The sequence below is a fragment of the Naegleria lovaniensis genome (assembly GCF_003324165.1).
Source record: "Naegleria lovaniensis strain ATCC 30569 chromosome Unknown tig024, whole genome shotgun sequence".
In the NCBI taxonomy this organism is placed as follows: Eukaryota; Heterolobosea; class Eutetramitea; order Acrasida; family Naegleriidae; genus Naegleria; species Naegleria lovaniensis.
Genome location: NW_025407846.1, coordinates 74,213 through 93,448, shown reverse-complemented (window position 1 = coordinate 93,448; position 19,236 = coordinate 74,213). Strand labels below are relative to the sequence as shown.

At 36.7% G+C, this 19,236-nt stretch overlaps 13 protein-coding genes across 13 annotated transcripts; 5 read left to right on the top strand and 8 right to left on the bottom strand.

The window, feature by feature from the left end:
• Window positions 1–835: 835 nt before the first annotated feature.
• C9374_005382 (uncharacterized protein) lies at window positions 836–2,566 on the top strand (the record flags this gene model as incomplete). Its single annotated transcript, XM_044695126.1, has 1 exon — window positions 836–2,566. One exon carries the CDS (start codon window positions 836–838, stop codon window positions 2,564–2,566), a length of 1,731 nt encoding a protein of 576 aa, XP_044547859.1.
• A 97-nt stretch (window positions 2,567–2,663) lies between these two features.
• C9374_005381 (uncharacterized protein) lies at window positions 2,664–3,137 on the bottom strand (the record flags this gene model as incomplete). Its single annotated transcript, XM_044695125.1, has 1 exon — window positions 2,664–3,137. One exon carries the CDS (start codon window positions 3,135–3,137, stop codon window positions 2,664–2,666), a length of 474 nt encoding a protein of 157 aa, XP_044547858.1.
• A 1,339-nt stretch (window positions 3,138–4,476) lies between these two features.
• C9374_005380 (uncharacterized protein) lies at window positions 4,477–5,043 on the top strand (the record flags this gene model as incomplete). The annotated part of the gene is made up of 1 exon (XM_044695124.1): window positions 4,477–5,043. One exon carries the CDS (start codon window positions 4,477–4,479, stop codon window positions 5,041–5,043), a length of 567 nt encoding a protein of 188 aa, XP_044547857.1.
• Window positions 5,044–5,381: 338 nt separating this feature from the next.
• On the bottom strand, window positions 5,382–5,630 carry C9374_005379 (uncharacterized protein; the record flags this gene model as incomplete). The annotated part of the gene is made up of 1 exon (XM_044695122.1): window positions 5,382–5,630. The coding sequence occupies one exon, from the start codon at window positions 5,628–5,630 to the stop codon at window positions 5,382–5,384; it is 249 nt and encodes an 82-aa protein (XP_044547856.1).
• A 352-nt stretch (window positions 5,631–5,982) lies between these two features.
• On the bottom strand, window positions 5,983–7,523 carry C9374_005378 (uncharacterized protein; the record flags this gene model as incomplete). Its single annotated transcript, XM_044695121.1, has 4 exons — window positions 5,983–6,489; window positions 6,589–6,748; window positions 6,891–7,313; window positions 7,477–7,523. The coding sequence occupies 4 exons, from the start codon at window positions 7,521–7,523 to the stop codon at window positions 5,983–5,985; spliced, it is 1,137 nt and encodes a 378-aa protein (XP_044547855.1).
• A 788-nt stretch (window positions 7,524–8,311) lies between these two features.
• On the top strand, window positions 8,312–8,755 carry C9374_005377 (uncharacterized protein; the record flags this gene model as incomplete). Its single annotated transcript, XM_044695120.1, has 1 exon — window positions 8,312–8,755. The coding sequence occupies one exon, from the start codon at window positions 8,312–8,314 to the stop codon at window positions 8,753–8,755; it is 444 nt and encodes a 147-aa protein (XP_044547854.1).
• A 251-nt stretch (window positions 8,756–9,006) lies between these two features.
• On the top strand, window positions 9,007–10,235 carry C9374_005376 (uncharacterized protein; the record flags this gene model as incomplete). Its single annotated transcript, XM_044695119.1, has 4 exons — window positions 9,007–9,341; window positions 9,520–9,737; window positions 9,811–10,045; window positions 10,100–10,235. 4 exons carry the CDS (start codon window positions 9,007–9,009, stop codon window positions 10,233–10,235), a joined length of 924 nt encoding a protein of 307 aa, XP_044547853.1.
• Window positions 10,236–10,611: 376 nt separating this feature from the next.
• C9374_005375 (uncharacterized protein) lies at window positions 10,612–11,773 on the top strand (the record flags this gene model as incomplete). Its single annotated transcript, XM_044695118.1, has 2 exons — window positions 10,612–10,861; window positions 10,911–11,773. 2 exons carry the CDS (start codon window positions 10,612–10,614, stop codon window positions 11,771–11,773), a joined length of 1,113 nt encoding a protein of 370 aa, XP_044547852.1.
• Window positions 11,774–12,011: 238 nt separating this feature from the next.
• On the bottom strand, window positions 12,012–12,724 carry C9374_005374 (uncharacterized protein; the record flags this gene model as incomplete). The annotated part of the gene is made up of 2 exons (XM_044695117.1): window positions 12,012–12,496; window positions 12,646–12,724. The coding sequence occupies 2 exons, from the start codon at window positions 12,722–12,724 to the stop codon at window positions 12,012–12,014; spliced, it is 564 nt and encodes a 187-aa protein (XP_044547851.1).
• Window positions 12,725–12,835: 111 nt separating this feature from the next.
• On the bottom strand, window positions 12,836–13,384 carry C9374_005373 (uncharacterized protein; the record flags this gene model as incomplete). Its single annotated transcript, XM_044695116.1, has 1 exon — window positions 12,836–13,384. One exon carries the CDS (start codon window positions 13,382–13,384, stop codon window positions 12,836–12,838), a length of 549 nt encoding a protein of 182 aa, XP_044547850.1.
• A 238-nt stretch (window positions 13,385–13,622) lies between these two features.
• Window positions 13,623–15,257, bottom strand: C9374_005372 (uncharacterized protein; the record flags this gene model as incomplete). The annotated part of the gene is made up of 1 exon (XM_044695115.1): window positions 13,623–15,257. The coding sequence occupies one exon, from the start codon at window positions 15,255–15,257 to the stop codon at window positions 13,623–13,625; it is 1,635 nt and encodes a 544-aa protein (XP_044547849.1).
• Window positions 15,258–15,562: 305 nt separating this feature from the next.
• On the bottom strand, window positions 15,563–17,140 carry C9374_005371 (uncharacterized protein; the record flags this gene model as incomplete). Its single annotated transcript, XM_044695114.1, has 1 exon — window positions 15,563–17,140. The coding sequence occupies one exon, from the start codon at window positions 17,138–17,140 to the stop codon at window positions 15,563–15,565; it is 1,578 nt and encodes a 525-aa protein (XP_044547848.1).
• Window positions 17,141–17,325: 185 nt separating this feature from the next.
• Window positions 17,326–19,161, bottom strand: C9374_005370 (uncharacterized protein; the record flags this gene model as incomplete). The annotated part of the gene is made up of 1 exon (XM_044695113.1): window positions 17,326–19,161. The coding sequence occupies one exon, from the start codon at window positions 19,159–19,161 to the stop codon at window positions 17,326–17,328; it is 1,836 nt and encodes a 611-aa protein (XP_044547847.1).
• Window positions 19,162–19,236: the final 75 nt, after the last annotated feature.

Sequence of the window (19,236 nt, the reverse complement as noted above, 5' to 3'; positions counted from 1 at the left end):
AAATGAGAAATAAGACATTCCGAAAGTAACTGTTCATTATTCAAACCAATTCCTAATTTTCACTTCTTCTTGTAACAATGATTCCACCACTCTAGGATTTAAAGATGATTGTAATGCTTTTGCCATTAAACGTTTAATTTTGAAATATTTCATGATTGCTCTTTTGCTTTTTTATCGTTTTCTTGATGATGTGAAGGACAAGTCGTTTAGGAATCAACTATTTCTACAATCAACCTTAGATGATGTGATCTTTTACCCAGCACGACACCATTAAATGATACGACCAAAAAGACGAAGATCATGAGAGTACACGACGACTGAAATGTAGTGATTAGTAATGACTGCAAAATTTTGAAGTTACTATTTAGAGGGTTGAATGTTTCTTCGACGGTGCTACGTATTTTCGTCGCGAGAGGAAATGAATGCGAAAATTGCCAATGATAGTTCTTTTGTTGGAAGGTTACGAATTTGAAAAATTAGATTTTGCTTTATTTAATGTGACAGTATTGTATAATAACGAGTATAAGACATTGTCAGATTTTTATTAATATGTGTGGAAACATTTAAAATTTATCATTTCTTTCGAGGACAGTGTTCGACTGAAAACATTCGCCGAACATTGGAACGATTAGGATAGGCAAATAAGGCAGTGAAAGAATTGAGTGGAGGAATGAAACGAAAATTATCAATGGCTCTTGCCTTAATTGGAGAACCTGATGTTATTCTATTGGATGAACCAACTTGTTCGATGAAATTCGAGCCAATCATGCCATCATTTTAACGTCACACTCGATGGATGAAATGGAAGAGCTCACAGGCGTTACGTTCAAAAAAAATGTTCAAACGAGAGCACGATTCTCATTCTGATTCAAACACTGAAAACAATGATTCCGAAAATTTACAAACAAAGAAACAAAAATTGATACAGCCAGCATTGATCCTGATTCATTTTTCAAACTCATCGTCGTTTCGTGGTGATGATGATGAAAATAATTCCACCCACCTTCAACGATTAGAAATGTTATTGAGACAAAAATTCTCATTGCAACAAGTTGGAAAAAAGAAATGGGTTTTGAATCGGGAATTGAAATATCAGAAATTCTTTCCAGTGGAGTTTATGAATGATCAAGAATTTGTGTTTCATCACTTAAAAAAGTATGGGATCGGATTAAGACACGCTTCAATGCGACTACGTGAAGACAGAGAATTTGTGTTGCAAGTAGTTCAGCATAAAGGATCAGAAATAGATTACACATCTCGAAAATTTTGTCGAGACAAACAAGTGGTAATGGCAGCCATCAAGAATGAAGTAATTGCAGTTCGACATGCCTCAAGTGAACTTAAAAACGACCGAGACTTTATATTGGAGGCAGTCCAACTGAATGGAGATGTGTTGGCCTATATTGGTATATCGTTTCATCAAGATAGAGAAATTGTTTTAGCTGCTGTGAAACAAAACGGAAACTTGTTGGGGGATATTTATCAAGAGGATTGGAGCGACGATGAAGGAGCTACTCTTGTTGAAGGAAAATTGAGGGGTGATACTGAAATTGCATTAGAAGCAATCAAACAAAATAAGGAGGCACTTTTTCATGTACCAAATAATTTGCTTCGAGATTCAAATTTCATGTCAAAAGCTCTTCAATTAATTTATCCAGATCTCAAGAATTTTGATTACTCAAGCAAAGAAATCATGCTTAACATTGTTCAAGATTTTCCCTTTTTACTTGAGTTTGCATCGGACGAGCTCAAGAACGATCGAGATATTGTTGTCAATGCAATTCGCAATAATGTCCACTCACTTGATTTTGCGTCTGACAGTTGTAAGAATGACAAAGAGATTGCACTTCTGGCTGTCACACAAGATGGCAGCGCTCTGCAATATGTCTCTGAAGAGTTGAAGAATGATCATGAAGTTGTATTAGCTGCCGTTCATCGAAACGGATATGCTATTTGTAATGCCTCAGAAACATTGAAACGCAACAAAGAGATTGTGTTAACAGCTGTTCAGACCAACGAACGTGCTTTTCAATATGCGTCCAATGAGTTGAAAGCTGACAAAGAATTCATGTTGCAAGTTGTAAGAAAAAATGGACGCGCTCTTAGATATCTCGATGTGACTCTACAAGAAGATGAAGAAATTGTTGTTGAAGCTATTAAGCAAGACACAAAAGCCCTCAAATACGCACCTACGAAATTTCGTCATGACCAACAATTCTTATTGCGAATGGTCAAACTTGGATGCAAACATTTTCTGTCCTACATTGGTTCAGAACTCGCCGAAAACAAGGAATTCATGATACAAGCAGTGAAAGAACTCGGTCTTGACGATTTGGCATACCCATCTTTTGTGTGTTACAATAAGGACATTATGTTAGAAGCAGTGAAGAAAGATGGGTATGCGTTGAGATATGCAAGCAAAGAATTGCGAAACGATCCAGAACTTGTGACGGAAGCATTGAAATGTAATGGCTATGTTTCAGAGTATAGTGATGAACTCTATCGAGAACGAATGCAATATTGCTATTACGACGCTTATTTGGGACCAAAAAACAATTCCATTTGAGATGTTGAATGTCTTTGTAATAATCTAATGGTTGAGGAAAAATTGGTTGTCATTTTAAGAAACATGTAAGGCCACTCCTCAAATATTGATAGTGAGCTCACAAATCAAAGATTTCTCTCAATTGATAAAATCCATCTTGTGGATGATTTCGATGCCACTTTTTGTGATTTCTGGCATCATGAGGACAATAATCATTGTCATGTTTGCTCCTTTGCATTCGATTTTCAGACAATACATCAAAATATTCCAATCGTTCCATTCCCTTTTTGGAGTTACATTTATGAAAATAATTTGAGAGAATAAAAGGAGATTTCGTTTCATTCATTCTCTCTTCCAATTGTTGAGAAATGTTAGAGGATTGGAAAGAGGATGATGTTTGGCAGAGATCAGAGCACGGTGTTGTTTCCAACCGATGAGCTCCACTTCCATATTCTCGATCGGAAGAAGAGGCTTTCCGAAACTTTTTACATCCTCCTTGATATTTGTGGGAAGCTGTTTTCGGTACGTGAGGAGTCATGTAATATCGTACTCGACCGGACCGAGCCACTGAAGATCCGTGTAATTTGGTCATGAGGTTTTGTTGTTGTTTTTTCTGTTGTTCTAATAATAATGATTTTTGTAACCTTCAAGAATTTCTTCAAGAAAAAATGTATGAAATGAATTTCGGAGCTTTTCACTCAATGAACAACAAAGAAAAAACATTTGAGTATACAGAAAATACATCTCATGATGATAACGATCGGAATAAGCTTAGCATCCACAACAACAACAACATGTTTGACCGAAATTTGTGTTCATCATCCAATAGTTATAATATAATTTTAGAAAATCATTGTTGCAGCAACGGCCCATAAATTGATGACAATATTCATGAAATTCTTTGTTGACTCAATTTTATCACCAGAGTTTGCTTGAAGTTGAATTCAAAACAATGGAGAGAACTGAATCTAAATTCATGGCAAATAGCCAAAACTTGAACAATTTAAATTCATAAGATTTGTCTGAGCCTAATAGTTCTCTAGAGACAGGATTGAGAATGGATGCTTTGGTTGAATTTCACAACTCAATTTCACACCAAATGCTTTTCATCCATCAGTTCCCACCACAACGAAAGGATAGCAAATACCTCCGTAGATCAGATCGCAGAAATTGCAAGACTGTATTTTCCATTTCAATTCATATTGACCATTTATAAGAGATTATTTCTTTTATCATCTAATTTCTACAAATTGAACTAAGAATTATCCCAACTCATGTGTGCTTTAGCGCTTGGATTATTCGGGGTATACATTCATTAATGCTTGTAATAATCACGATCATACATTGAATCAGTAATTGAATTTCCGAAAATCCTAATGTTCAACTCGGTAACTAAATGCTTCATAGACTCAAATCAGGTATGTTGATAATACAAGGTTGATGACATCTCACCACTTTAAGTTTCTAATTACCCTTTTTAAGCGAATATTTCCACTTTGTTTAACACGCTCATTGACCTATTTGTTAACAAGTGTTGTCACGATGTTTGCACACAGTTTTTGAAGCTACATTTACAGTTCTTGAATCTTGATATACTCTAATTCAGATTATTTTGATAAGAGGACGGTATGGAGAGAGTTTCGATCATGGAATATTCTTGATTCTTCTATAATCGCCGGCTCGATGAAAAAGGGATTATTGCACAACCCAAATCCAAATTTGAAAAATATTACTCGAAAAATAGAATGTTCATTGCTCATGTATGGCAATACTAAGAATGGGATTTGTCGAATGTCGTTTTGCACGCAAGTCATAAGCTGGTCAGCATCCACCTGCCAAACATCACCAGAATAACAGCAACAGAAAAAAAAGACATTAATAACGACCAAAAAATCAAACGACAAAATCTTCTGAGATTTGACACACAAACCATGCACTCGACAGTTCCACCATCCCCTTCTTCTTCTCTGTATCCCACAATGACCATGTTAAATACTTCTTCCTTCTACTCCCAAACCACAACGACCACTCTGTCAACTGCCACGATCAACATGACGACACAATTCTCAATTAGTACCAAACTGAAACGAATCGAACCTACTCTCTCAGAATTGAGTCAACATCATACGAACCATTCTCTGAGTGCCATGACATGTGTCGATCCACTTGAAACAAATTCTGCACAAAATCAATTCTTTCACGATTCTCTACAACAACAACAACAACAACCATTGAATTCACCTTGGTCTTCCTCACGAACATCCTTACTCTTTACAAATGCATCATTGAATTCTCGATTTCAACACGCAGCAGCAGCATTATTAACAAGCAATGTCAATCATCATCCTTCGAGAGAATCATTACCCTCATCGACGTCTTGGGATGTTTTTGAAAGCATTCGAATGGATGATCATTGTGTTCACATGCTTGAACGATTGGCAGCCATGACGGAAGAAGAATTTGAGAATGAAATGAACATGTGTACAAGTAGTCCTTAAACGTTTGTGTGAACGAACACATTGTTAATGAATTTTCACATCCACAAGTTGATGAATTCATCGACTTGTATCGAATGGTGAAGTTGTGGACGAAAGGTTGTGTGTGTTTCTCACCTTTATCATCATCATCCATGTGACAATGCGGCTATTCATGACTCATTTGGTCTTCACAATGAAAAATTTCATCAACGTTTTTAGAAATTTCTAACAAATAAAGAAAATGCTAATTGTTTGGAAAAACAAATTCTAATTTAATCGAATGGATGAAAGCGCTGTTATCCAATTCCTCCTACTAGCATTTAAAATTTGTTGCGCTTAAATTCAAAGAAATTTCACATTTATGGCAAACCAGGCCAATGATCTACATATTGAATTTTAAAATCTGCAAAACTGTTCACAATTTGAATTTTGTAATCTGGGAAGCTGTCAACGATTTCCCATTTTCCTTCGGAATCTGCCCAGTGGTCCACAAGTTGTACCTTTAAATCAGGGAATGAATCAACCACTTCAACTTTGTAATCTGGGAAGCTGTCCACGAATTGAATTTTACCATAAATGCGAGCAATTTCGCTTCGAGAGATGGTCATTGTTGATGTGAGTACTGTTGTTGATTGTTTTTTTAATATATTGTTTGATGTCCACTTGGCGACAACATGGATAGTGTCATTAAATAGTTCACACAATGATCGGAATGTGTTACATAGTTCATTTGACCGTCAGGAAGTTGGGGCGAACTCATTTCAGGTACCTTGCTACTACAGTTATTTAAAGGGTTGCATTCAGCTGAACATTCTTCCAAATAAAACATGTTGCTCGCCAACCATTTATTTCTTGTGAAGCTACTGTAACGTCCAGTTCCTCGAATTGCTGACAGTAACTGACCTTGAGACACGACATGGCTCACCAGGTGATGCTTAATAAAAGTTCAAAACTACTTTATTAAAGGCGATTGAAAGTAATTTCAGCAGCAGCAAAACCTGATGCATGTGGTAAAGCCTCAACACCAATATAAATGAATGTTGGTTGGTCATATCTAAATTCGACTCTTCTTCCACCTCTGAAATCAAAGGTATTTCTGTCTGGTCTGGTAGTCTTGGAGGAGACGTACATCAAAACGTCACCATATTCCATCTTGGCATCAAGGCTCAAAATCTTACCAGCAACACTCTTATCGACATAAACACTGAAATAAGAAATAGATCCTTGTGGGACGAATGTGAATTGTGGAGTCTTTTCGAACAAAATGACTGGCTTGTCGAATGAAGATCTTCTAGCGCCAAAGTTTGGATGAACAACAACAGAGTAGTGAGCATCATCCTTCTTTTGGAATGGACCATCAGGCTTGAATTCGACACCGATCCAGTATTTACCTCCATTGACAAACTTTGGATCCCATCTGTTGATCACAACAGCAGAATCACCATTGGTAGTACTAATACCTTGCCACTGTTGAATGAAAAACAATGGGGACAAATTCATAAATGGTAGAACAACATCGTGTTAAGGAATACATGAATCAACACGCCATCTTTCATAAAAACTTACTTGACTCTTTCCTTCAATTGGTCTCGAGTTGGTGTTGGAGACAAACAAATTGTATGTGGACTTATCTCCAGTATTTCTAATGTGCAAATTAGTAACAGCAATCATGACTGATTCCAAACGAGTGTCATTACCGCCCAAATCATATTCCAAGAAATGATATCTGTCGAATGACAATCATCAAGTATGAAAATGAGATGTTTCATATGTGTGAAATAATTATTTAACCAATATATCAACATCATCAAATTGTCATCATTGAATAATAGGTCAATAATATTCTCAAAAACACAATCAAAACCTACAAGTTAGGAGTTTGGCTGTTTGGTTGGAAAGCACCCATTTGTGGGACGGAATCCTCCAATTGAATCAAGTTCAAAGAGTGTCTAACATGAACAACAAAGAAAACTGAGCATGGGCTTGTAACAGAAGTGGTAAAAGTGTAGTAAACTTGATCAGCATCGGCCAATTGTCTTTGATCAATATCCAACAAGGTTGAAGTAGAAACATTAACAGTGGTGGTCCATTGATAATTGGTTGGAGTTGGTACTTGTTTGGTACTTGCGAAGAGAGAAACTGGAGCATCACAACCATAAGAGCTGGCATAGGCTACAGCACCACGATGATTATTTCTCAAATTGATTAAATATTGCTCATTGGAGTTGGCAATAACATGAACAGGAACCATGACACCGTTCTTCAACTCGTGAATTTGAGCTGATACAGTGCTGCTCTCAGTTCAAATATCGTATTGATCAAGAAGAATAAATATTCGTCATGATGATTGCAAACAACGTGGAAATATCCGATGATGACAAACACAAATAACGTTCCATCATCGTTTTAGCATTGGTTAAAAGGCTTTTCATCATCACACACGACGACACTTACACAGCCAAGACGCACAAAAGCAAAGCAATAGCAACGAATGATTTCATTTTTTTTCGCAGAGCCATAAAAATTGTAATTTCGAGGACAACCCTTCAGTCAGGCCTTAATTTGGTCGAGCCAATTTGTTCTCATGTTTTTTTCTTATGTACGAACAATGAGAAGAATTAAGGGCCAGCTTTTTTTCAAGCCAATGGATTTAGTGAAATCAAGATGAAGGTCAGATCAATGGCAAACACAATCCTTTGGGTAGAATCTACATAGAGACATCTGTCTTATTTGTTTGAAACCGCTCTGTAACTGTAAATATATCTGATCCAAACCAACCCATGACATTTTAAGTCTGTTAATGTTGTAACCTCTAGATAAATTTAGGAATTTCTAATTTTGTTAATTAAGGGGAACTTGTGACTCAACCCTCAACGAAAAAAAAGAGTACTTCATCTCTCCTTAAATTCGCATAATCTTTTTTAAAGGAAGGTTGTTGTTCCACACAAAGAACCGAATTCTTCATCTTCTCTGTTGTCATTATCACAAGAAGCTTTTCACACACGTCTTATCCATAAAAGGTCATTCAACAAAATTCTTTGTCTCAAATTCGATCCTTCCTATTCATTGGCCCAATTAACAAAAAAGTTCTCCTTATTGCTTCCTTGTTGTGAACAGCAGCAACAATTTGTGCATCCCAATTATTCACAATTATTATTATCATCATCACCAACATAATCATAATTGAGTGTTCAGTTGTAAAACACATCATTACTTCGCTTTACACTCTTGCAAAGAACAGAATAGAAGGATTGATATTCATTCTTCACTCGTGATTCAATCGCAAAACATGAATCAATCCCTCACATTGCCATCCTCTACTCAACCAACAACAACACAGCATCAACAAACAAATAACATGATGAAACGAAGGAGGAGAGAACCCATCATGCTCGATAGTACCAATACTACTGCTTTGAATAATTCTTCCATAACAAGTTGCTCCTTCTCTTTATATCAACCACAACAACAGCCTTCTTCTGCTCACTACGGCTCTTCTCCGTTTGATATAGCCACGACAGTTACTTCATCCGTTTCAATCAACAATAATAATAACAGCAACAACCATCCCCATGGTAATCATCATCCAACCACGACGAGGGAAGAAGAATATATCATGTTATGCGAAATGAAAAGTTATATGGATGAAAATTGTCGTAAAATGTTACAAGAATTTCTCGAGATGAACGAACAAGAATTGGAAAGAGAAATGAAAAAACTATGGGATCCATGAGAGAAGGATGAGAAAGGAGTTTAGCTTAATTCAAATTGTTCCTTCATTGTAAAATATCGTTGCTTCATGATGATGATGGTTTTAACGATCATTTTCAATTAATTAATGATTCTACGGCAGAATTAGATCTCGTGTGTATAGATGCTGCTGATCCATGAAGATTTCTTACCACAACATGTACAAGAAGCCAAATAATAAATCGGAATTGAAAATACTTTCGGATTGATTTTTCAAAAAACACAACAAAAAATATGAAACGATCGTCTTTGATTTCGTGTCAAGCGTTGAAGCAAGCCTTGCTGGATAAAAAGCCATCCACCCTGGGCACAGCAAGTGGATCTGTGATTAAAGTATTGGACGGATCATGGCATATGCCTATTATGAATAGAAATGGATACAAGGAATATTTGAATGAACACATTCCGACTGCATTGTTCTTTGATATTGATGGTTTGAGTGATCCGACCACTGATCTTCCACACATGTTACCTTCCGTGAAAATGTTTGAAGAAAGTATAACAGAGATGGGTATTGTCAACACGGATCACGTTGTAGTTTATGATACAGCATTTACCTCGGCTTTTAGGTGAGTTTGAGAATGTGAATACAGAGTAGTATGAGAAAAATCGACAAATTTGTTTTTCATCATTTCATTCATTGAAACACAATTACTTCCATCGTTTACTCCATATTTATAATGATTTGAAAATATTTGAATTAATTATTCATGATGGTTGGAACTTTTAATAATGGCAATATTTTAGAGTGTGGTTTACTTTTAAAGTGTTTGGTCACAAGGGAGACGTAAGCTTATTGGATGGAGGACTCACAAAATGGAAACTACTGGGATATCCAGTTGAAAGCGGCCAACCAAAGCCTGAGAAGAGAGATCAACCTTACAAGGCAAATTTCCAAGAGCAATATATTGTAAAATTGGACGATATTGTGAACAACCTCAATAGCAAGAAGGCATACATTGTTGGTATGTGCTTTGTAATTTCATAATATTTTGACTGTATTTGACGAAACGAACCTGCTACGACATATTCACACAGATGCAAGATCAGCTGAGAGATTTAATGGCATCCAACCAGAGCCTCGTCCAAACTTGAAAAGCGGTCACATTCCAAACAGCTTTAACATTCCGTTCCCAACCTTGGTCAATCCAGAGGACAAGACCTTTAAGAGCCACGCAGAAATTTTAAAGCTCTTCCAAAACTCTGGACTCAGCATTAAGGAAGTAGATGGAAAAGTTGTCATTGACAGGCCAATTATTGGAAGTTGTGGCAGGTATGTTCTTTTCATTGAGAAAGCTCTTTACATTTTTTCTGTTCATGACTTCAGTGGTGTAACTGCTTGTGCTCTGCTTTACTCTCTCAATTTACTTGGAATTGAATTGGACCAACTCAGACTCTATGATGGTTCTTTCTCAGAGTACGGAAAGGTCAGCTTTGAGCATCCAGTTCATCAAAGAAAGTAACTTTCGAAAGCATCACTTTTCAATATTTTCATTTTTTGTAAACTCTTTCGGTTATGGATCAAAATTCTAGCCGTTACACAAAAATTTTAAAAATGAATGTCTGAATGTTTCAAAATTAAAATAATTATCAAAAAAAACATTCGTCGTAATCATATTCCCTGTAAGTATTGCTGACAGCCTTCACAGTCGTAATAGTTAACAAATTCGAAATGATTCATCCAATCCCTTCGACCCTCTTTGATCGTTTCCGTTGCCTTCACCTCTTCGATCGATTCACTTTCGAACTTTTCTCTAACAGAATTAATCCTCGTTCGAAGAAACCACCATGATGATGAACATTGATACGGAGAATCAACTCTCCAACAATCTCAACAACATGTCCATTTTGGACTCTCAACAACAGAAACGAGCTTCGATGAATTTCGGTCTCGCTCCTCTCCCTTCTGTTGGCACTATTAACTCTTCTCAACAACACACCACTAGACGTGCTTTGGTTGACATTTCCAACAAGACTGCTTCGACCATGAATACGATGAATAATATGGCACAAAAGTCAGCTGTTACTGTTCCAACTATGGTAAAACCCAATTCCACTTCGACGGCTGTGAAAAAGAATACACCTCCCAGTAAGAAAGAATGGCAACGCAGTCGATGCCATGATCATGAGCCCAAAAGTCGATGCTGCTGATGCCGACAAGCCAGAATCGTGTGTCGAATATGTCAAGGACATTTTTTCACATTATCGATCCATTGAAAACAAATACATGCCAAATCCAAGTTACATGTCTTTTCAGGGAAATTTCAATGAGCAAACTCGTGTCTTGACCATTAACTGGCTTTTTACTATTCATTACCATTATGCCATGTCTCAAGAATGCATTTATTTATGTGTGAACATTTTTGATCGATTTTTGAGTGCTCATCCAGATGTGGCCATTGATAAGATTCATCTCGTAGCTGTGACCTCTCTCTTCATAGCCTCCAAATATGAGGAAGTGAAACCATTGATTACAGAACAAGTAATCAAAATGACTCGAAGAATGTATTCGAAAGAAGAAATTCTTCATATGGAACGACTCATTTTGAAGACTCTGGATTTCAATTTGACCATTGCCAGCTCGAATGTCTTTCTCAAGAGATATCTCAAATGCAGTGTTCAATTCGATGATATTCAATATTTCATTGCTTCCTTTGCGAATGACATGTCCCTGTATGACATGAACATGTTGAATTACACACCAAGTACTGTTGCTTGTGCTGCCATTTATGTTGCAAGATCATTGAGAAAGTTGGGCGAGAAGTGGAATTCCAATCTGGTGTATTACACTGGAAAGGCTGAAGAGGAAATTCTTCCATGTGCTCGTCAAATGTATTACTTTATGAGACACTTTTGTAATACCTTGTACTTTGAAGGTGGAAGAAAACCCGACAAGAACTTTTTGTTACATCGATATGCTAAGGAAGATCGATTGAAGATTTCTGAGAGTATTAGACATGTATTTTCTACCAACCCAAAGAAGAAGGAATCACAACAATGAGTGTGAAAGAATGATGACATTTCTTTTTTGGTGGTTTTTGAGCTTGTCATTCGCTTGCTAGGTTCTCTCGCTCGTGTGTAAATAACTTTTGAGGTTTTGAATTGCTCTGTCATTGCCTCAAGTTTTCTTTGTGTGAATTGGTTTCACTTCTGGATACTAGTCGTGTTCAGAAAGCCAATTTATCACAACATAATAAATTCGTAATTATTCAAAAATTGTTAGAGACTTGAATGTGTGTTTAATTTAATCGATACATATTTCCATATTGAATGGTTGGTTGCTGTTTCTCATCCACCTCCACAATAACGACAGCCATGGTACTTTCATCCAAAATTCGATAGGTGGTCGTAATAAACGACGTGGGCATGATCACTTTTAAAATGGCAACTTGATTTAACGGATAAAATTCACCTTTACAAATATTTCCAAGATATTTCCATTGAAAATGTTGAATTTCTTGTTGAGCTTGTTGAGATTGTGAAAGTCTATGATTTGGTTGTAAATTCGTTGTGGTGGAGGAAGAAGAGCTTGACAATGGTTGAAAAATCATTTCATACGCAAATTTCATGTCTTGAGGTGAATTTCCAAAAGAAAAACGAACGTAACGATTGTTTGGTGTTTGTGTGTTTGATGAAGCAGCAGAAGATTCGGAAATGTAAGTCGATTCGTATTTGGTGTTTTCTTCAAATTGAAGGAATGTGTTACTTGTTGATAAATGTTGATCTAGATGATGTTTTGTTGTAAATTATAAATGTTTTCAAATATATAATTAAATTTTGTAAATATAATTCATTGTTAAAATTCATCATTCCGAAATTAAATTTCAATCATGATTGGATTTCATATTGAAAAGTAGTCAATGCAACACGTACAAATTCCACCAAATTCTCTCCATTCCAAATTTCTCTTCCACTTTCCGATCAAATAGGTGAAAAAATCAATAGAAGTCATTTTTTTTAAAGATTTCAATATTTATTAATAATTTAATAAATAATTTCATAAATAATTACAATTACAAACAATTCATGATATTGTACACAATTTACACAGTCAATCTTTTTCTTATTTCAAATTTCTTCTGGCAATGTTAATTTGTTTCTTTTCAGATGGATTTTGAAAAGTTCTCTTATCGAACGAGGCCACTACTGCATTATATCCTTCACCAGAATGTCTCATTTCTCTCATGACATGAGTTGTTGCAGAACTGTTCTGAATGGAATGAAGCTTTTTCATAGAATTTGCAATGGAACCTCCTTTTTGTCTCACACTTGAGCTGTGATAGTTATTGGAGGACAAATTTCTTTCCATTTCGGAATGAGCCTTGTTGTTAGAGCTGTACATGATATTAGAGGATGAGTGAGCATGTCCCAATAGATCTCTTCTGACGCTTTTGAATGAGGTGTTTTCATGAGCTCTACTTAGGACTGAGTTTGGAATTTTATGTGTGGATTGTTGAGTGGGTCTTGGTGGTGAATTTTTCAATGAAAATGAACGTGATTGAGTTGCAGAGAGTTGTCGAAATTGTTGAGAAGGTGTTGTTCGGGACGGTTTGGAATGGGTTGTTGATGACGATCGTGTGGAGGATTGACAACGTGATTGTTTCGATTTCATCTTATTTTTTTTTGGAATTCGAACTGATCTAAAATTGGATCATCATGTTCCAAAATGTTGTTATTCTCAATTCACATTTAACACGCAAAGTTCTCTACAAATATAAGCATTTCTGCAAACATTTCAGATCGTACCATTTGAATACTTGAACTGTATTTGTAATGAATAGAAATTTCTCATCACGTGTGCCTCATCGATTCATATTCTTCTGACAATAAATTAAAAAATTGAACAAGGTTTACAAAATGTCAAATGTTCGCAATGATGGAGAATTCTTTCTTGATTCATATTCTCGAAACCATGATCTTTCAGGATATGCTAGTCGATTGTCTGAAAGTGCTTGCTTAAATTTGAAAGAATCTTCAAGAGAATGCATTTCAGAGTTGTGGTCTTTCAACTGTTTGAGAAAGGAATTTCGAGCAGTTTTGGATCTCTTCTTCCACATCATTTGTGCTAATGGCTTGGATGGTAATGGAACTCTTCCATCCGTATAGGCACAATGCACATATCGAGTGACATTTTCATTGGTTCGAAAGAAAATATGGGCAAACATGACATCCATAACCACCTTTCCCTTGGAGACGTCTTGATAAGTTGGGTGTGAAAGAGAACTTGTCGAGTGGCCAAGCTGTACAATACAATCTGCATAGGGATCATAGATTGCTGTTTCTGTGCAAGAACATACTCTCTTTTTGAAGAATGGTATTCTGAGATCTGCCACTGTCACACCTAAGATAAGGGCGAGAGGAGGTTTGTCACAATCGTAATAGTGGTCTCTTTCTTCTGAAACTGACTCTTGCAATTGCTTGTTTGTGGTATGAGGTGGTATATATTCAAGTGTCTGACATTCATCCATCATGTGAGCGTCCATTTGAAGTCTTGATTGTTTGTCACAAAAAATAGACCATACCATTTCAAGAGGATACGGAATTAAAATCACACTCTTAGCAAGACTTAACCGAGGTATGGAGTCACTTCCAAATACATAATTTGTTTCTGTGAGAAAAACACTCAAACCAGGTTCTGTGTAAACCAAGTTCCAATCAGGAGTATCTTCACACAATGCAAAGGCAAAATAAATATCCTTGTCTGTCAAGAGTCTTGATTCAAAATCTTTGGGTTTGAATCGAACATCAATGTTTTTTCCTTTTGAAACATCAATGGCAATGCTTCGACTGAATGTTTCTCCCATTTCAATCAGAAATTTGTCCAACAACTTTGATCTTGAAAAGAGGGGAAATTGGTCCAATTTCAAATCCAAAATGACATTCACTTCACATGAATCAAATAGTGTGGATGGTTCCAACATGAACAATAATTGTTTCAATCCTTCATTGTCATAGTATGAGCATCTTGGAAGGGAAACGTTACTATTGTTGCCATTGTCACTATTGCTTGAAGTTGTGCTGACAGTATCGTTATTGTCTGTCATGAGAATATTCTTCACTTGAAAATCAATTTTAGCCCAATTTTGAACAACAATTGCTTTTGATTTCCCAACATTGAGCTCCTGTATGCTCACCGTATCAAAATGCTGATTCATGATCTTTCTAGCACTTTCGCACAAGTTGAGCACCAGTTTTTTGAATATTTTGTGGTTTGATTTTTCAGAGACACAAATCTTTCCCAATTCTGTCCTTACATTGTAGTGCTCCTTTTTATATTCCTCGAGTTCTTCAATAAACAACAAGGCTGCTTCGCTATGAGTTTCTTCCTTCAAAAATTGTTTAAAACAATTCCTTGCATCTTTGTTATTCATGACTTCTTCAAAGACCACCATATAACGGGATACCATTGATTCACTGCTGTTGGAATGATGATGAGAAGTTCCATCATTGTTGATGCGAGTCTTCTTTCCGAATAGAGAAGGCATCCTGATGACTCTTTTTGTTGTGGCTCGAATAGTTTTATGCATCTATACTTCATTGAAAGTACACCCTTGTACTACTAAAATCTCTCTTCGGAATAGCTGAGATATCTCTTTCCATTGATTGACCAGAATTTGATTTCATTCTCAATCATGCAATAACGTTCCAATCTCTGCGTGATGTTGAAAGAGATTAACTGGTCAGCATTTTTATTTTTTTCATTAATTTGCACTTAAATAATCACTCCACCATTCCATTAGTTCACAACAGAGCCTGTTGGACCTAAAATTAAGAAGTTTAAATTCGTGCTTTAGTTTTTTCTTGATTCATACTCCTTGAACCATGATCGATTAGGATACACACGTTGATTGTCTAAAATGGCTTGCTTACTTTTGAATGAATCAGCTTGCATAATGGGAGAATCATCCTCAACAGTTTCTAAAATGTTGAGAAAGGTTTTTCGGAAACGTCTAGCTCTAGATTTTATGGATGCATTGACGATAAATCCATCAGTCATTGGAAGTTTTGGATCGCAGTAAGCTGTTTGAATAAATCGAGTGGTATTTTCATTCACCCTAAAGAACATGTTGCAGTACAAGATGTCAATGATTACTTTGTTTTGTGTAAGTTCCTGTTCTCTTGGATGTAAAAAAGAACGTGTAGAATGCCCCACTGTCACAATACAATCTGCATAAGGATCATAGATAGTCGTCTCTGCATACCAACAAAATCTCTTCTTGACAAATGGCATTTTTGCATCTATTCCAAAACATCCAAGGGAGAGAGCAAGAGGTGGCTTATCGTCGTCATAAAACTGATCTCGTTCCTCTGCCACTAATTCCACCAGTGCCTTGTTATTTGTGTTGTGGGGAGCTTGATAAGAAAATGCTTGTGAAATGGGCATCATTCCTTCATCGATTTTTAGACGGGAGTCTCGATCACTGAACACAGACCACACTTTATCCAGAGGATAGGGGAATGTAAAGACATTTTTGTGAAGACCATGCAGTGCAGAAGTGCCAAATGAATAAAGAGTTTTCGAACTATAACAGCTAATTCCTTCTTCTTGAAGAAACAAGCGCCAATCAGGAGTATCCTCACACAATGCAAAGGCAAAATAAATATCCTTGTCTGTCAAGAGTCTTGATTCAAAATCTTTGGGTTTGAATCGAACATCAATGTTTTTTCCTTTTGAAACATCAATGGCAATGCTTCGACTGAATGTTTCTCCCATTTCAATCAGAAATTTGTCCAACAACTGTGATCTTGAAAAGAGAGGAAATTGGTCCAATTTCAAATCCAAAACGACATTCACTTCACATGAATCAAACAATGTTGATGGTTCCAACATGAAAAATAATTGACTCAATCCCTCTTTGTCCCAATTAGAGTTTTTCGGACTAGAGTTGCTTGAAGCACTGGCGTTAGAAGTGTTGCTTGTGGTGTCACAACCTGAAAAATCTGGAAGTATGGTTTTGGCATGATAGTCAATTTTAGCCCAATTCTTTGTAATGGTGGCTTTACCATGGCCCAAGTTGAGCTCTGTTATCGAAAATGTGTCTATATAAGTAGTAATGATTCGCTTGGCCTGATCAAAGAGATGAAGCACCATCTTCCGCGTTGATTTGCTGTTCTTCTCAAACGAATCCTTTTCAAATTCTACGTTCGTGTTCTGATATTCGGTTTTGTACGTATTCAGGTCTTCCAAAAAAAGTAGAGCTTCTGCGCTATGTGTTTCTTCTTTTAAAAATTGTTTAAAGCAATTCCGTGCATCTTTGTTATTCATGACTTCTTCAAAGACCACCATATATCGAGAAATGAGAGACTGCTTTCCCTTCTTGTGAGCATTGTCATTGTCTGACGACTCGATTGATTTTAACAAACGCATTGGTGATCTTTGATTGGTGTCAGATTTGTTTTTTCTTAGCTCTCTTGTCACAATATGTCAACATACAGCTTACATAGATCACTTATGCGCGAGATGGATCTCGGCTTAGTTCAAAAATTGCTGTTTGGAGATGATTTATCTCGGTTGTACAACATTTTAGTACGAGACGTGCTTCATAAAGGTGATTATAGGTAGGAACTCTTTCTGCCTGATGTATGAACTCGAGGGAATGCTACACTATCATCGGTTGAGGGTGGGATAGTTTGTTTCTTTCTTGATTCATATTCTTTGAACCAAGATCGGTTGGGATATAGACGAGAATTGTCGTCGAGGGCTTTTTGAATTTTGAATACGTCTAACGAAGGAGAAGGGGTGACATGATTCTGACATGATGATTGGCAGCATCTACTTTGTTGTATGGTGCTTTCAAAATTTTCAAACATGGTCTTTGACTGTTTCGTGATGATGCTTTGTGATAGGGCTTGAGGAAGTTTGTGGTCCAAGTAATAAACTTGAACGAATCGAGTTGTATTCATGTTCACCCGGAAAAACATGTGACAGAATAGTAGGTCCATGACAACTTTCTCACGTGCAAAATCTTGGTATTGTTGAGAATGAGAAAGAGGTGATGTGGAATGACCTACATTTACATAGCATTGTGCATGTGGATCGTAGATGCACGTTTGGGAGATTGAACAAACTCTTTTCTTGACCAATGGAAGCTTTGCATCAATTCCCAAGAATCCCAAGGCAATCCCAAGAGGTGGTGCATCACTATTGTAAAGGTCTTCTCGTTCCTCAATCACTAATCCTTTCTGTGGATCAGTGTCAGTGGATTTAACAGGAGGAATATATTCAAGAGAGCAACTTCCTGGTAATAGTCGATCGTGAAGTTTGAATCTAAAATCTTGATGACAAAATGCATTCCATATCTGTTCAACAGGGAATGGCAGAGTCATTACTGATTTTGAAAGATGCATTGAGGAAGGATCTTTGCCAAATAAAAAGTTTGCTTTTGAGTGAAACAACTTGATTTGCTTGCTGTCATATACCAATTCCCAGTGTAGATCGTCTTCACACATGGAAAAGGCGAAATAAATGTCCTTATCTGTTACGAGTTGTGTCTCAAAATCTTTAGGTCTAAATCTCACATCCACGTTTCTTCCTTTTGAAATATCCACAGCTATGGTTCGTGCAAACGATTCTCCGTTGAAAAAGAGAAACAAATGGCAACATTTGGATCGTGTGAATCTTGGAAATTGATCCAATTTCAAATCCAAGTTCACATTCACTTTGCAAGATTCAAACAGTTGCTTTGCGTCTAGCAATTCCATCATTTGACGTACTAAATCTCTATTATAGAGAATTCTTTTGGGATTGGGTTTAGAATGAGTCTGTTCGCGTCTGGCTTGAGCACCATAAGATGTAACAGTAGGGAAATTTGAAAAGAATAAGTTGGTTGGAGAAAGTGGTGATGTAGGGCTTTTTGGTGAGCTAGGAGGGCTTCCAGTCGTGTCCACAGATACTTCCTCCTGTGTTGACGTGATCAGTTGCATCAAGTACTCAATTTTACTCCATTCTCGTAGTGTAGAGTTTTGAGAATGACCCAAATTCAGTTCACTATGTCCTTGAAACGCAATATACTTCTCAATGATTTTGTGAGCTTGATTGTACAATTTGGTGACGCGTTTGAAAGTACTGGAGGAAGTTTGAACATCGTCTTGCAAGAAGCAGTCGTTGGTCTTCTTGAATTCTTTAGAATAGATTTCAAGATCGTCTAGGAAATTAATAGGCTCCTCATTGTGGGCCTCTTCTTTCAAAAAGTGTTTGAACTCTGCCCTTGCAACCTCGTTATTCATCATCTCTTCGAAAATGATCATAAAATTGGAAGCAAATTCTAATGCTTCTTGCTCGCATTCTTGTTTCGTTCGGAAGAGAGGAAGAGAAAATTTTCTTCGTGATGAAGATGCCGAGTATCGATTGGTAGGAGAGGAGCAAGGCTGTTTCAAGTCGTTCATCATGATGGAGGAATGAAGCGACCTATTTCTTTTAGTTGTTGATTCAAACAACTACAACGAGAGAAAAGACAGTCCACC